Genomic DNA, 16693 nt, shown 5'->3' on the forward strand with positions numbered 1-16693 from the left:
AGTTTTCCTCCCTGGTACTTCATGCCAAATGATATCCTATATATTTTGCTTGCTTGTCTATTGTCTCCTCCCTGTTGAAATGTAAACTATTACAGTACTGCCTAGCATACAATAGGCACTCAAAATATATTTGGGCAAACAATCCATAGGTCATTAGCCCTAAAATATGTGTTCACTCATTCTGAACACCTTTACTGAGCACCTTGTATGCGCAGGCAGAGTCCCAGTGCTGGGTGTTCAAAGAGGGGTAATAGGGACTTTTTGCCCTAAAGGAGTTTACAGGCTAGCTGATCAAAAGAAACATACACAAGAGTAATGAATCATTATGGTTATTATTAAATAGGTACACACAAGAGGGAATAGTCCATTCTACTTGGGAAAAAGAAAATGGGAGTATGATGTTTCCTTCATGGAGTACGTGAGACCACACAGGTGATAGTGCTATTTCCAGGTCTGCTCTGGACTGGACACTAAGCACAGTACCTGGCATGTATCTGTCACTCAGTAAATGCCCACAGGCTGCTAAAGAGAGCTGAACTGAGAACTGAGATCAAATACTTGTCCAGTGGATGAGGCAGGGAAAGGACATCCTCGGAGCGGGTTAAGAGGCTGGGGGAGGGTGACAGCATGAGCAAAGGCTAATGGGGGAGGGGGGCTTGAATGGCACCCCACCGAGCAGCACAGGCCACAGAGAAGTGGATAAGTATAAACCCTCATGGAATTCTCAGGAAAAGCTAATACTTGTTCAAGAAGTGAGTCTACACAGAGATGGTTCTGCTTTGCTTCAGTGATAATTATAGCGCTGTTCCTGATGTTCATGGGTATAACTGCTAACATTTATTAAAGTACTTACAAAGTATGAGTGCCTTATATGTCCACAACCCTATGGCTCCATTTTCAATCTGAAGTGCTATTTTGACCCATGTTAAGTTTCAAGAAATTGAGTCTGAGTGAGTTGGTAAGTGGTAGACACAGGAGGTGGAGCTGGCACTTGAGACCCCGATGCCCACTAGGAACCCATGTGCCCTGACTTCTTTGCCTAAGATATAAACCTCCTTCCTAGTTCCATCACAAGGGCCTTTTCCTGCTGTTCTGGACATGTAAAACTGTGGTTTCAAATACCATAGCACTTTAAAAAAAGTCAGAAAGTCAGAAAACTATGTTCTCACTCTAATCTCCAAAAAGCTTTTTGTTAAAGAAAGGAAGAAAAAATTGAAATGATGAGTTTTAGTTCCTCCAACAAAAGCCATCACATCAGACCTACCAAATAATTACATCTTCAGATATTTGGGGATTTAACAGAAATAAAACCTGGATAAAATGCATAATGGCAATGTAGTCTTCTAGGGTATTAAGAAAACTGGGAATATTATTTGACTAGGTACGGTAATTCAATTCATTTTTTGCTAGCCTCTAATACAGAGAAATTCAAACTGATCAAAACATTTCTTGAGATCTTACTATGTGTTTGGCACATGTTGGCTGCTTTATAAGAACTATTTTATTTAATTCTATCAGGTTTTTAAGATTACTAGCCCTACTTTGCAGATAAGGAAACTAAGTTTTAGAGAGTGAAATAAAGAGATAGTGCCAATTATCCATCAAGGATGGATAAGGTCCTATATTTCTACCTAGCATTTAATGCAAAACCCAGCATATACTAAAGGCTCAAAAAATGTTTGCTGAACCACATATGTTTTGTCAGGGGGGGCCAGAAATAGGAACACTTAGAGTCATCAAGCAAGAGAAGCTTTAGATTTCAGTACTGCAGAGATTTAGCTAGGATTCAGGTGAACACTTCATAATTCAAAGTAAAACAATATTTTATTTCGAATCAAGTTGAAATGATGCCCACAGGATCAAATTCTATTTCAGAAAATCAATAATAATTGATATCAGTTCAAATTAGACACATTTCCACAAGTAAAATTAGCAATGGGAGAGAAAATAATAGATGAGAACTATAGTTTCAATGAATAATGGGAGAAAAAATAAGAGTTTCAATTAAAAAGAATATATAGAGAATAACTAGGAGAAATTCTGTATTTGGCTGCTTGTTGAGATCTGTATGAGCCCATCGACTAGTGCTGCAGGTACAGGTATAGACCTCTCAGCCTTCTCTCACAAAGCACGTGTACCACAGCCCCACACACTGGGACTGACTGGCTTTCCATTCTTCTGAGAACAGTATGCCAATCTTTAGGACACTGGGTTGGACCTGATGGAAGCTGAAAAGCACTTCCACTATACTTAACCCCTCAAGCCCCTCCTCACCTACTCCTGTCCCCACCCCTCTACCCAGAGAGAAGAAAGGGACACCTGAAAGAAAGAAAAGGAGCACCAAATAAGGGCCAACATAAGTCAGAAATCTGCCTGCCTAGTGACTCTCCTAGCATCTGGAATGATACCAAACACAGTGAGGCCTAACGGTAGCTGCATCCTTGTAGCGAAGTCTGGCACAATCCCATTGCAACATGGGTGCTTGTTATTCCATGAACAGTACCAGACAGTATTCCTCTGAAGATAAAAATTTCATAAACAAAATTCAATATTGTATGTACTTCAGAATTAATTCTGTCCCCCAGATCCCTCATAAAAATCATTTACAGGAAGCTGTCTACATTGACCAATTCTTAGATTTGTTTATCTGAAATTTGGTTAACTAACCCATGAGAACTCACTAAATACAGTGACTCAGCCTTTTCCCCAAGGACAGTTAGATGTGACTGGAGCTCTTTTCTAAATTCTTGTGCCTTGTTCCCCTCCTAAACTGAGCACCAGAGAACGGCAATTTTGTCCTTTTAGCTGTAAAACCCTCAGCACCTCCCCCTGCCACATAAAGATCCTCCATAACCACTTAGGAAACTGAAGTGAATTAAGTCCTAGAGGCACATGATTTTTTTCTGGATTTTCTGTGATACTCTTGACTTCAAATATTCCTTATCCCCCAAAGCACACAAGAACACTCATACTTTCCTGACTGCATGTCTTGTTTTTTTTTATTTGTTTGTTTTGTTTTTTTAATGTTGGACTTTGACTGCAGAGTGCTTAATTAATGGCACGCTACCAGCATGGGTCACATACCCTGATTTTTTTTGCTGTAAAATAAGACACATATGGTGTAGCCAATAGTGAAGTGATCATTTAACTTGGATTTCTTTCTATTTCCTTTGGATATTTAATTTTTGCATGGGGGGGGGGCTGGGAAAGAAAGAGGGAGAGATCCTCATGCCAATTCAATGCAGGGCATTATCCTCTTCAGAGAACAAGGAAAAGGTTGGAAGGCAGACCACACAAAGAAGGTGCCTGCTCAGGATCACCTCTATCTACCAAGGAGAGATTCACATTCAATGAGCAAGTGTTTTCTCCAACCAAGAAATGAAAGGGTTCAAACTTTGTCATGCATTGATGTGAAGCACTGATAATAAAAACCAATTCCATTCTTAAATGGGCCCAGCACTTGGTAAACATGGGATTTTTGTGAAAGCATGCAAAACAAGGGTACTTTAGAGAAGAAGGTCAGATGGCCCTGAATATGTAGAGAGAAAATGGTGGGAAGAAAGGCCCAGGGCCTCAGCTTGGCGAGAGGTCCAGACCAGCCTCCTGGCTTTCCTTGTCTGGTCACCCTTCATGTAGACTGGAGCTCCCCAGACCAACCCTGGAGATCAGATGGCTACCACATTCTCTTTCTCTATCTGGCCAGTGGAACCATCCTTAAAAATTCGGCAGTGTCACTCACCTCTTCCAGAAAGCTCTTTCTGCCTCCTCCCTCCCCTAGGACTGAATCTTCCCTAGGACTATTTCAAAGACAATAAGCTTGAGGTTCTTCTAATTAAATTCAGCCCTCTCATCCCTGGAGGTACAATCCCGTCTATAATGCAACTAATGGGTTCATTCAGGAGACATTTATCGGGGTCTGGCAGAGCACCAGGCATTGTGCTGACCTGTGGGGACGAACAGATGAAGAAGAGTGTCCCAGCAGTCAAGGCCTTGAACAGTCTAATAGCAGAGAGAGATGCAAATAGTGAAAATAGCAAGTCTCCAAGTGCACTAGTAGAGAATGACTCAAAGTGCAATCAGTGTGCCAAGGAGAAAGCAATGAAACTGAATCGTAGCCCCTCATAAACTACAGGGGAACAGGAAACAGAGAGGAGACTATGATGTGCAATAAAACCCCAAAGTGCCCTCTTTCTGGGAACACCTAATGTTCTTGAGATTTCCCTACCATTGTGCAGTTGAAATAACACAAGCCTCCAGGTGTAGGCAGATCTGGGTACAAATTCCAACTCTGTCATTTATTGTGTGGCACTGGGTCATTACTCCACCTCTCTTTGCTTCAGTTTCTTCATGGGTAAGAAAGGCTTTTAACACTTAACATATTGCAGGGGCTGGTTGTCAGGATTAGCTATAAAGGTCCCATTACAGTATCCGGAATAAAATGTAACCTCGGGAAACATCTCTTTCCCCTCCCTGCTTGGGGTCTAGTTCTCCTACCAGCATTAGGTGTCCACCACATCTGCAAGAAAACCTGTTGCTATACAGTGATTGCTATACAATGATTGCTATACAATCATACATGAGATGAAAATATACAGTATCAGTACATCTGTGGCTAAATGCAGGGAGGACAGATATTATCGGAACCCTGAAGAATTAAGTGAAATGGCCTAGACTGCACACGAACCTTTAACGCCAGTTCTGCTGCTCACCTGGACCTGTGTGTGCTGGCGCTCCACCACCCCACTCGCAGCACAGTCCCATTCATTTCCTGCACAGCTAAGCCCTAAGAGCCCTGCCCACACTCCCATCAGTTGGCAACTGCTGTGAGACTGTATATATGCAAAATAAGAAATACTGTCCAGATTTAAAGTCATTTTTCTACAATTTTAAGTCTCTCAAGTCAGGACAGCCAGTAGACACTGCCAGCAGCTCGACTTGCATTTAAAATGAAAGTAATAGGCCTTGGTTGCTTTTAGTTAAGTTTCCCATCTCACTGAGAATTTAGATTTGGGGAGGCCTATCAAAGATCTGCTTTCCCAATAGTCACTTGGCATCTGCTCAAATCTTCCCAAAAGGGGAATGGCTGGCCTTCTTGCTTCTCTGCCCAAGTGCCTGCCCCTACCACCACCATCTTACACACAAACATATTCGCCCCTCAATTTACTAGGTGCTATATTCCAATGTCGGGGCTCATGTGCATTGCACCAACTTTTAAGACAATTACAGTCAAATTAGTAATGACTGAGGATTCTTTTAGGCCTCCTGTCTGCCCCTTGACAAGGAATGTGGCTGCCATGAGCTCATCACAGAAGGGCGAAGAGCCAGGAGGAAGCAGAAGGCACCTGCCCCTATGAACAGCAGGAGGCAGAATAAAGAGAAGGACAGAAAAACAGGGCACGCCAGACCAGATTCCTGAGAGGAAGCCACAACACGCTCCCTCTCAATGATCTAAAATTAGTTCTCCTGATGGCACATTAAGACAAGATCCAGAAAACCCCATGGCTGGGGCAGTAAGGAAAAGGCCCTAGAAAGGAGCCATGTCACTTAAGTGTCACAGGTTACATGGCTCCCTACCTGAGGTATTAAACAACTTTACCAATCAGGAGAATCAATTGTCCTTGTGAGTCCCACAAGGTAAGAAATTGTTGCTTATTCAATTCTGCAGCCCCAGGGAGGAGAGATGTACATTATACATAACCCTCTCCTTTAATCCCCCAAATGACCCTGTAAGTAGGACCCTTTACAGAAAAGGCACCTGGCACCTAGCAAAGTTAAATTACTCACTAAGGGTAACATAGCTTGAGCCAGAACATAAACCACGTACATTTGACTCCCATCCTCAAATTTGTTCCAGATCAATTTCCTCTTTATGCCCTCCCCCTACACATAGGAGGTAACCAATAAACATTACATTTAACAGTAAGCTCCTATACCTAGAAGTCAGGCTGACCCCTCCGGCAGTTCATTGGACTGTCCTGGCTCTAGCAGAGGGGGCTTTACTAAAGCCAGCACTGCTGGGCTCCAGGCTTTGTTCCCCTCTTCCTCCTGGCCGAGGCAAGCTGTGTCCTCTTCAGAATCACCTGGGCAGATTCAAAGTCTCTGCGGTTCAAAGACATTCACTGTGTGTTCTGACATTTCTCCTGTGGTGCTTCAAAAGCCTCGGCTTCTAGAGGCACAGTGGGCACCGCTCCCTGCTGAAGCAGGACACCTTTTCTCATCCACTTCTGTTCTGTGCTACACGACAGCAAGCCAAAGTCTCCAGCACTCTGAACTCAGATGGGGTTTGCATTTTTTCTTGTGTGTAAGTAAAGCCCAAATGGACAGCCCTGTGAACCCATGTGGATTCTGTCTCCTTGGGGTTCTACAGAATAAGAGAGCTTCATTCTAAATTGAGACTCTGTTCTCCCTGCATCTCCTTGGATCTGTCCTCCCCGAATGGCAAACACCAGAGCTGCCTCCAGTAGGCAGTGTGCCTATGGCTCTGAGGGGTGTGTGCTTTTGGCACAACACCGGCTATTTGCTGCTCGTCTCATCACACTGTGTTGACTAACAGCAGACCATGTGATAATGTTGACAATAGCTAACATTCACTACTCCTGTGTGTGACACACACCTTTCTACCTTTCTAAACACCTTAGCTATGTTATATCATTTAGTCTTCACAATGACCCTATGGGCAGGCACTATCTGCCCATTTGACAAAGAAAGAGACTGAAGCTTAGGGTAGCTAAACATCTGTCCCAAATACTACACAGGACTTTATTAGAGAGAACACTGGGATCAGACTGCCTGCTCCAGAGCTCACCCCCTACACCACTACCCCGTTCCAGCAGTCTTGCCGCAAGGCTTGTTGTGAAATCACGAATGTCTTCCAATGCTATGTCAGTATAACACAAATTGCATAATCGCTTATGTATGATTTCATCTGCTAGAAACTCTTGGTCAGGGCAAACTATGCTGAGTTAACCTGAGCAGTGCAGGGATACACGGAACAAAACACACCCCTCAAACACCTCCAAGGTACCTCAGCTCACATATGCTGAGATACACTCATCTGATGTCATAATTTTCCCTCTGCTTTTAGACCATCTTTCCTGTCTCCATTTATGAGCTGTTGCCCTTCCAACACTGTTATAGACTGAATTGTGCCTACCAACATTTGTATGTTGAATCCCTAAGCCCCAATGTGACTAGCATTGAAATGAGGGCCTTTAAGGAGCCAGCTAAGGTTAAATGAGGTTCTAAGTTTAGGATCTTAGTTTGATATGACTGATGTCTTTATAAGAAGAAGAGGCATCAAGGAAAGCGTGCACAGAGGAAAGACCATGTGAGTGCACAGGGAGAAGGTGGCCAATGATAAAGGCCTCAGGAGAAACCAACCCTGTGACACACTGATCTTGGACTTCCAGCCTCCAGAACTGTGAGAAATAACTTTCCGTTGTTCAAACCACCTCATCTGTGGTATTGAATATTTTGTTATGGCAGCTGTAGCAAACTAATACACCAACAGCAACTTACAAACAAAGGTCACATCTTTTTGAAGGAAAATATCCTATTTATGATAGTATATTTTTTAACAATTAACATGTATAAAACTCTGTTACTGTTTTTTACTAGGTTCCTAACTCTTTTTTTTAATGCCACTGGTGTTGTTGAGTGTTGTGTCCTGACTCATTTTTCTCAAAAACCATGTGATATTTTGTTTTGTTGCATAATTTTGTGTGGTGTGGCAATTTTTAGGAATGAATATGACATGTTATAGCACAACTGACTGCACTGCTACTCAGGGAATAGTGACTTACAGATAGTGAAGATAAAGCATAACACATCATGTTTCTGTAATCCTCTTCAGGCACTCTGTTAAGGCAGGTTCTATAAAAAAATCTCAACAAGGGCAGGCACCAAACTTAGATACACAGCATGTGTGTATTTGTGTGGCACATATGAAGACTACGGTCCTGTATAAGTAGTAAAAGTTAAAGTATAATAGCTGCATAGTAGGTTTTGGAAGGTTTTTATCCAAATTATATAAACATTATGTGTACTTTTATACATCTCCTATAATCAAAGTTACTTATAATGATTTTCATGATTTTTTTCCAAGTCAGATATAACTTTTAAAACAGATTAAACAACAAAGAGAAATGGTATATACACTCAAAATATGGCAGACAAGAATTAAATAAGAATATTAGGCTTTAATAAGTTTAGTTATTTTTTAATATACTTTGTCTTTTCATCATGATCCAACTCCATGTTGGATCACTGGGAGATATAAAATCACTGGGAAAATTATCTACAAAACCTTAAGAAATTGAGGATTTAAAGAGAACCGACCAACAAGACTGAGTATGCAGCCAGCTTGACCAAAGTATGGCCTCTCTGATATTTTTAGCAAAAATATGTTTTCCTTAATTAGCCAGTACACATGAATTAGAGGCCTAGCCACATGCCATCAAGGAATGTGAGAGGCTTGATCTAATTTAAAAATCCAAGTTCACTTGCTACAGATGGTAGGTCTGGAGTAGAAAGGTTTCAAAGGCTTATTCAAGGCAAACAAATAGACTGTCTATGGTCAGGTTCATCAACCTTCAGAATTTTTGTAGTGCAAGTAGCACTGCTTTAAGGATACTGATAACTTCAAAGAGGGTTTGATTGAGCTAAATGACACTGCACAGCATTAAGACACTGTGTCCCGGGAACGTAAGAGATGGGGCATGCTAACTACAGAAATGTACTAATTCTATCACATGGCAACACTCTGAGCAATGGATTACTGTGTCTGGGATTGTAAGACCGCATTCTCCTTCTTGAAACTCTGAAAGAACTGTTAATAGTACTGTAATCCTAAAGGACTTAGCAAACTATGTCTTGTCAGCCAAATCCAGCAGGCCATCTGTTTTTGTACAGCCCATGAGTTAAGAATAGTTATAAAATTTTTAAATGGCTGAAAAAAACTTTTTTAAGAATAATGCTTCATGACACTTGAAAATGATGAATTCAAACACCAGTATCCATAAATAAAGTTCTATTGGAACCCAGCCATGTACACTGGCATTGTCTAGGGCTATTTATGTGCTACAGCAGCAGAATTATAATTGTGACAAGGTTCATGTGGCCTCATACTTACTTTCTGGCCATTTAGAGGAAAAGTTTGCTGAGCCCTGCTTTCAAGTTAAAACTGACCTGAATATCTGACTGATTTGGAACCATTTAAGATAGTCAAGAATAGTCTTGAACCCTAAGACATTCACTGTCTCAACTAAATTTGAACAGTAACAAGGCCAATAACTATGGATGACATCCTTCGGATGACAGAAATTGTTCTTCAATCTAGAGACGATTTTGAATTAATGAAAAATAATCACTTTCCCAACAGCAACAAAACAACTCAACCCTGCACTATTCAAAACTAAGAGGTTGTCCTCCACTGCTGTCATTATTTTTTCCAGACTCACAATGTGCATCAGCACATTGCTGATCATGCTTCCCAGGACTGAAAAAAAAGGGAAGATGCCATTTTTCTAGACAATAATATTTATTCACCCATTCTAAAACTGCATCAATCTCCAGGAGAACTTTGATAGTTAACTTTGTAAAAGATGCTCACATCATGATCTGGTGAAGAAAATAATCAAAACTGAATTATCTCTTTAGCAAATTTTATCCATCACTAGAATGTGTAATATATGGAAGATTTTAAAACAGTCTACATATATTCAGGGTTTTTTTTTGTTGTTGTTGTTTGTTTTTTGCAAATAGGTGGCTGGGTTATATAAACTTATTGAATATATTCACCACAGAATTTCCTCAGATCAAAGACTGACCTGAAATAAAGGAATATGAGATTCAGCTTTTGGTTTCCTGTATAACCCTGTTCTTTTTGACCCTCAATTATTAAGCTCTACTTTCTTACTGAGGTCACGGAGAATACCGCTGACTTGTCTGAATAAAACAGCTCCCAAATAAAAACATTGAGCGAGTTGGTAGCATAAAGGCAAGTGGTTAAACCACTCATTTCTCTGTGCTGAATTATCTTTAGTTCAATGGAATCACAAATTAAGAAGATCAGAGGGCTTCTTTGCAGAAATAAAGTCACAATTTCAAGAGGTTCCTAGATTTAGGCCACTGTGCTACCACTGAACAGAAACATCCAGATACAGCAGCATTTGGGGATAATTTTAATCAGCATCAACCCTAAGAGAAATTCCTAAACAAAAGACAATCTTGGGTCCTCATCCTAAAGCAAGGCTCCATATGGAGCCAACTTCAACCCTAATAAATTACTACTAATCTGTGAAGTGTGAACATCCCTTCTCCTATATTTCCAGGTTATCATTCGGGAGATTTATCTTTCCAGGCAAGGAGACCTCTTAAGTGGAAGTCATATATAATATTAACTTCCAGATGTGTGCTATTAAACCTACTGCACAATACTCAAAAACAACGAGCATAGGTAAGGCATGGATGAGAGGAAAGCCATTTACCCTGAAAACGTCTCTCTCTCCTCTTTCTGTGTCCTCCTGCAGATATTTTTATTACAGATACTTATTTTTGTGTTATCCTGATGCAATTGTTAGAGGAGGAAAGCAAAGCATCAGCAGCCTCAAAGCATGATCCCCCAACTCAAGGGCTGCCGTTCGGAGCCAGTTTCTCCTAAAACATCTCACATGACATCTCATTTTTATAAATTCTTTACTTCCTTGTGAAAATTTCTATTTCAGTTTTCAGTAAAGATTGAAATGTTTCTGGAAGAAACAGTCATCAAAATGAACACAGCTGTAAATGACTGACATCAGCGTGAATGAAAAAATATATCACGCCAGTGTTTCAACACATTACTTGCTAAACAACTTCTACTCAGTCCTTCTGTGTTAAATGGGCATGCCCTGAATTGGACACACCAACAGATGGTTACAAGCACTGTCTGGCATGTATCCTGGAGCATTCTACACTGCTTAAAGATGAAATACAATTCCCCTGAAGGGACTCTGTATTTTCTAAAATAGTAACTTACATAACAGAAAAACTATAAAATCTTTACATTGGAGCCCTAGATCTATAAGATTCAAATTTGTCATTTGTTGTCTTGCTTTTTTAGTATCTTTAACAGCAGTCATCCCTTCTCAGAAATTAGTGTCTCCTACCTGGGAATGTGTGGCATCAGTATTCAGGGTATTTCTTCTAAAATATGCATGTCCAGACCACACTGGAGTCCTCACACTTAACCACACATCCCGGATTTGTTTGGGCCAGCATCTCTGGGCATGTGTATTTTGAAAAGCTCACCAGGTTATTATGAGGTGCATCCCTGGTTAAGAAGGGATTTCCCAGATCAGTTTTTTAAAGTTTTTTTTTTTTAAGATTTTATTTATTTATTTTTAGAGAGGGAAGGGAAGGAGAGAGAGAGAGAGAGAGAGAGAGAGAGAGAGAGAGAGAGAGAGAGAGAAACATCAATGTGCGGTTGCTGGGGGTTCTGGCCTGCAACCCAGGAATGTACCCTGGCTGGGAATCGAACCTGGGACACTTTGGTTCCCAGCCCGCACTCAATCCACTGAGCTACGCCAGCCAGGTCAGTTTTTAAATTGATTACCAAATAACTGTGATATACATGTGTGCATGCACAGACAATATAATTCTGCTTTGTTTTTTGTGGTATCGTCTTAAGGTGCTCCTTGGCAGTCGTATTCTTCTCCCATGATTTCTACTTTTGAAATTGGTTTGGAGCATTCTACAGTTAAGTAATTTGCCCAGATGAATTTTAGGCTAAGTCACTGTTGTTAGACACTCTTCATTTGCAGGGGGCGCCATGCCAACTTAGATCAGCAAATTCTTCCAAAACAATGTCATCTTAACATCCAGTCATTTGACAAATATTTATTCAGCAGAGTCTATATGTTGTGGTAAAGGCTGAGAAAAATTCGAGAAAAACAAGATGATGTTTTCTTGGGCCCTCAAGGAGCATGTATGATATAATTACAGTGAAACTATATAGACGACCTAATGAAAGATAACATCAAGAGAAAACACGTGATTCAGTATTACATTCCTAGCACTTACAATAAGGACTCTAAGAATTCAGAAGTAGTAGTGCTCACTCCTGACCCTACAGTCATGCCACATCCCTGAGGGCCTGGAATTTGCAGAATGGATGTGGGATAAATGGGCAGGGCAGAGGAATGTAGGTGTTCCAGATCAGGAACACAGCACAAACTGAGGCAGGAATGAACAAAGTATAGATAGTGAAAACACAGCCCTCTAGAAGGAAGAGGTCATCTGGGTGGCTGATATCCCACAGAGGAAGGTCAGCCTCTAGCTATCAGGAGAAGGAGCCTAATATTGACCCTCCAGTTGTAGAGAAATCATTTCAGGTTTTAAAGCAGCAGACCATGGAGATAATAGTGTTTTAGGAAAATGTAATTTTTTGAGCAAACAAAATACCTATGAGCATGAGATAAATAATGAGACCTACGAGAGCCATTGGGACTGGGGCCACCACAGTGGATTTACAGAGAACTTATAAATCTCAGAGGCTGCTTGGTTTATTTCTAGCCTGGAACAGAGTGGAGACATATGAACAACAGGAGCAAAAGAGAGTCAGGAGTAGAAGCAAATCAGAGTTGCCCGGTGGAGATGCCTCAGAAGAAACATTTGCACTGGACCCATGGTTTCGGAAGAAGTTGATGAGAAGAAAAAAACCTCTAAACAAAAGAGGGAAGATAGAATGAGGGAAATAAGAGGGTGAAGATGGAATCTGGAGAAGTGGCACATGAAAGACCATAGAGAAAATACAGAATAAGTGATGCAAACAAAAGCCATCAGAAAGGCAGGAGAATCTAGTGGCAACCGGGAGGGAAAGGAAGAAGAGTTTCAGAACAAAGTTCATCAACACAGCATTCTGCAACAGAGATGTCAAAAGTCACTGGTCATGATGCAGTTCAGGTCCCAGCCACCTGTGTGTGTGTTCTAACCCACAACTGATCTGTATCCTTTAATCTTCAGGTACTGACTGTGCATACCAATCGTTTAGTATGCATGGCTGGTTAATCTTTAATGTCTGTCATTGACCCTCACATATTCAGATATTAAGTCTTACCTGACACTATTATAGTAAGCTTCCTGAGGGAAGAGATCATAATTAATACTTTTATGCACGTACCTCATGCCCCACTGTGTCTTCACATTGCCATGCCTCTAGTAATCGCTTAGAAATATTTGTAACTAATTGTAAGTGTGACCATGCTGGTGATTGTGGTATGCAGATCAAGACCAGGTGAGTTCAGGGAGAAGACATAGTCTTTGGTATAGTGTTGAACTTTGCCATTCCAAGTGTGGTCCATGGACCAGCAGTGTGACCTGGAAACTGGTTAAAAATGCAGTCTCGGCTGCCATCCAGAATGACTGAATCAGAATCTGCACTTAACAAAACCCAGGTGACTGATTCCTACACATACTAGTGTAGACCAAGTGTAGCAGAGAAAGGGCTAGCACTGAGTTAGCAAGGAAGTTAGTTGGAGTTGGAGCAGATGGCCCATGAGTTTCAGTACGTAGGGCATATGCTGAGACCCCACTTCACCCCTGCTTGGACCTGCAGGTCAAGGATGGAGCCCAGGCCCTTTGCGTGTGTTGCAGGCCCAGGCAGGAAGCAACTCCAGCTTCTGAGAAGGAGCCCAGATGCATAAATCCTTCCTCCACAAACTGGCACTAACTTCAATGATAGGAAGAAGGGCTTTGCAGTTTGTATCTACTAGGTTGTTTTTCCACATTTTATAAATAGTCTGACCTCCTGAAGACCCTATTTATGCTCCTCACATTTATCCACCCCTCTAGGAGTTATGATATCTTTCTGCCTCTCACTCATTCTTTTATAAGAGTAGGTTTCCCTCTAAGCTTTAGATTGCAATTGCTAAAATATGTTTTGGGCATAATTGAAAGCTAAACCTGAAAATGTTATTTTAACTGCAACAGAGGGAGCTACACTGACAACATTATTGTTAAATGACCAGGTGTCAGGAAACAACTCCCAAAGGAAAGAACAAAGGCGCAATTGTGTCCCAGAGGATGAAAACCAAACAGAGTAAAGAGGCGGAGTCTTACCTTTGTAAGGGGACATGCTTAATGCTCCAATATTCCTGTCTCTAAATTTCCTACAGATAAGTGTATTGGGTGTCACTGCCTCAAATATCACTGTGCTAGAAAAGTTCTCTGTGGGTCTTTTAGTATTTTTAACAGTGTCATTGCTATATAATTTACATACCATAAAGTTCACATTTCGGAAATAGAAGAGCCTTTCATTCCATCTCCCACCTTCAAGCAATGCTTTATTAAACTCACTCAGGAATATGATACAGCAATTTCTTAAATCTCAGGAATATAGGCCATCAGCATGACCCTCTAATAATATATCCTAGTCTCTCAGCATTTATCAGGGGGAAGAACGTCACGACCAAGTCTGCTCTATTCAAATCCCAACAATAAATGTAATGGCTTTTAATGCTATCTTTCAAAGGTGTCTGATTGAAAATACCAATGGAGGCCCTGTAATATACCTACTTTGTAGGAACTCCATGAAGAAGCCAACTTCATTTCCTGCATCCAAGGTGGAAATCACAAGTTTGTACCAACTATTCCCCCAGTTTGCTGTGAACTATTTTTCCACCACATGGCATGTTTTTTAGAGGCTGTTGGAACTGTATAAAGCCTTTATTTTTTACCTCAAGGATGGTGTGAGTTACTACACAGATTTTTCTTTCAAAAAGAAATACAGCAACTTACATGCTCTCACAGAACCTCTTCAGTGTGCTTGGTTTCTCCTGGTTGCGTCTTTGTCGAAACCAACGTTGAATGCTGCGAACATCCCAGTCCAGCTGTTTGGACAGGCCCTCCAATCTCTTTTCATCAGGATGCTATGAAATAAGGTACCAGGAAAATAATTTTCATCTTCACAATAAACAGATATGCCCTTGAGATTTTTTTCTTCTATATTTACTATCTGTACTGTGATTTCTATATTTACCATTGAGGATGTAGGCCTTCCATTAGCCATGTGAATGTAAATAACCAGTTAGGCAAGAAAAGTTATTCATTGTGAAACAACAGTGAAAAATATGAATCTTGTTCTAATGCTTGCACTTCTTATCAGCAACAGCAATTCAATGGAACAGCCAAATGACTGAGTCAGCTCCATTAGCCTTCAGGAAAAGGAGTTTCAAAACAAAGTTCGTCTACAAAATTTTCTGCAACACAGAGGTAAAAGCCACCTTAGCTGAATTTGCAGAGACATCATTCCCATATTTTACTTTCTCAGGGAGAAAAAAAAAAACACTATATCTATCACATACCAGTATAACAAAAAGCTTGAAATAATCCCAAAATACATCACCTTAACCTAAGGTACCAATTCCACTACAAAATATATTTTCTCTTTCTTCTTCTCTATCCCCTCTCCCTCTGTTCCTCATACTTTCCTCTTCTATTCCTTTTCCTGGTCATCGCTTTTGACCAGATCCCCATCAAACCTTTTACAAGGACTTAGAACTACTTGAAGACATAAACTCGGTAAAGTGGAAAGTGGCACAATTTATGCTTGCCATGTGATGATAACTGTTCCGTCTCTCACAAAGTTCTGTAATGTTAGGGGATGACAGGCATAGGTTTAATTTCTCGCTCCAGGGAGCTAACCCTCTTAGCCTTGGTTTTCTCACCTATTTAAAATAAAGGTTATTACCCACCTAAATGAGATGGTGGTGAGGACCAAATTTTTAAAATGTACGTAAAATTCAGCAAATGTTAGTTCTCCCCTGTCTTCAATATCTCAAAGGACACCCTGCCAAAAATTATGTGAAGGTGAACTGACACAAAACACAACTAAACCAAGTCTGTTCTATTCTTTATCTATTCTACCTTTGCTTTTATATTAAGGAGATGTTAATGACCAGAGGAAATAACCCAAAATGAGGAAGGCAGGCTAACCAGCTTTCAACTTTCAAGTTATAAAGGTAGAATTTCACATGACACCTTTTAAAGCATCTCAATCAATTCAAGGTGTCAGACCCCCAGGAAACATAGCCAATGGCCTTCATGTTATGACTAGGGCCGTAAAACGTGCTGAGCTTCTGTCTGTAAGTTATTTGCCAACTTTCAGTAAGGCATGTATTTTGAGGTGTTTTTATTAGTAGTCATGACACCATCTACACTCTCCTTTCATGTCTCTCAACGAAAAAATGTGGGAGAGAGAAAATTTACAGTCTACAATATACCTTGGATATATCAGTTTCCTAGAGGAATTCATTTTTCATTTCAATTTATTTTCTAAGTATATTGACCAGATAAAACATTCACATGGTTCACAAATGGAAAATTATCCAATATTTCACCTTGCTAATTTGTTCCTACTCTCTCAGTTCCTACTTTCTTCTTCTTACCAAGTAACCAGTTATTAAATCAGATTCTTTCCCGAGTTATTTTCTGCTACTGTAAGCAGACTTGAACATGTATTCTTATAACCCCCGGTGTCACATAAATGGTTGCATACCACAAATATCATCCTTGAACTTTGGGTTTTTCACTTTACAATGTGTCTTGGAATATTTCCATCATCAAACTGAAGAATGCCCTCCTTCTTTTGTAAAGCTGTAGGAATATGCCATAATTTACTTATCCACCCCCTATGAATGGGCATTGAGTTAGCTCC

The 16693-nt window shown here is 40.5% G+C and overlaps 1 protein-coding gene across 2 annotated transcripts in view; it reads right to left on the minus strand.

The window, feature by feature from the left end:
- Positions 1-16693, minus strand: part of CERS6 (ceramide synthase 6) — a 303384-nt gene that overhangs the window by 172603 nt on the left and 114088 nt on the right. For both annotated transcript variants that reach the window (XM_028510062.2, XM_028510063.2), the window contains exon 3: positions 14776-14906. In XM_028510062.2, the coding sequence (XP_028365863.1) occupies positions 14776-14906 (131 nt within the window). The remainder of the gene's footprint in view (positions 1-14775; positions 14907-16693) is intronic.

This window comes from Phyllostomus discolor, chromosome 4 (assembly GCF_004126475.2).
Source record: "Phyllostomus discolor isolate MPI-MPIP mPhyDis1 chromosome 4, mPhyDis1.pri.v3, whole genome shotgun sequence".
NCBI classification, from domain to species: domain Eukaryota; kingdom Metazoa; phylum Chordata; class Mammalia; order Chiroptera; family Phyllostomidae; genus Phyllostomus; species Phyllostomus discolor.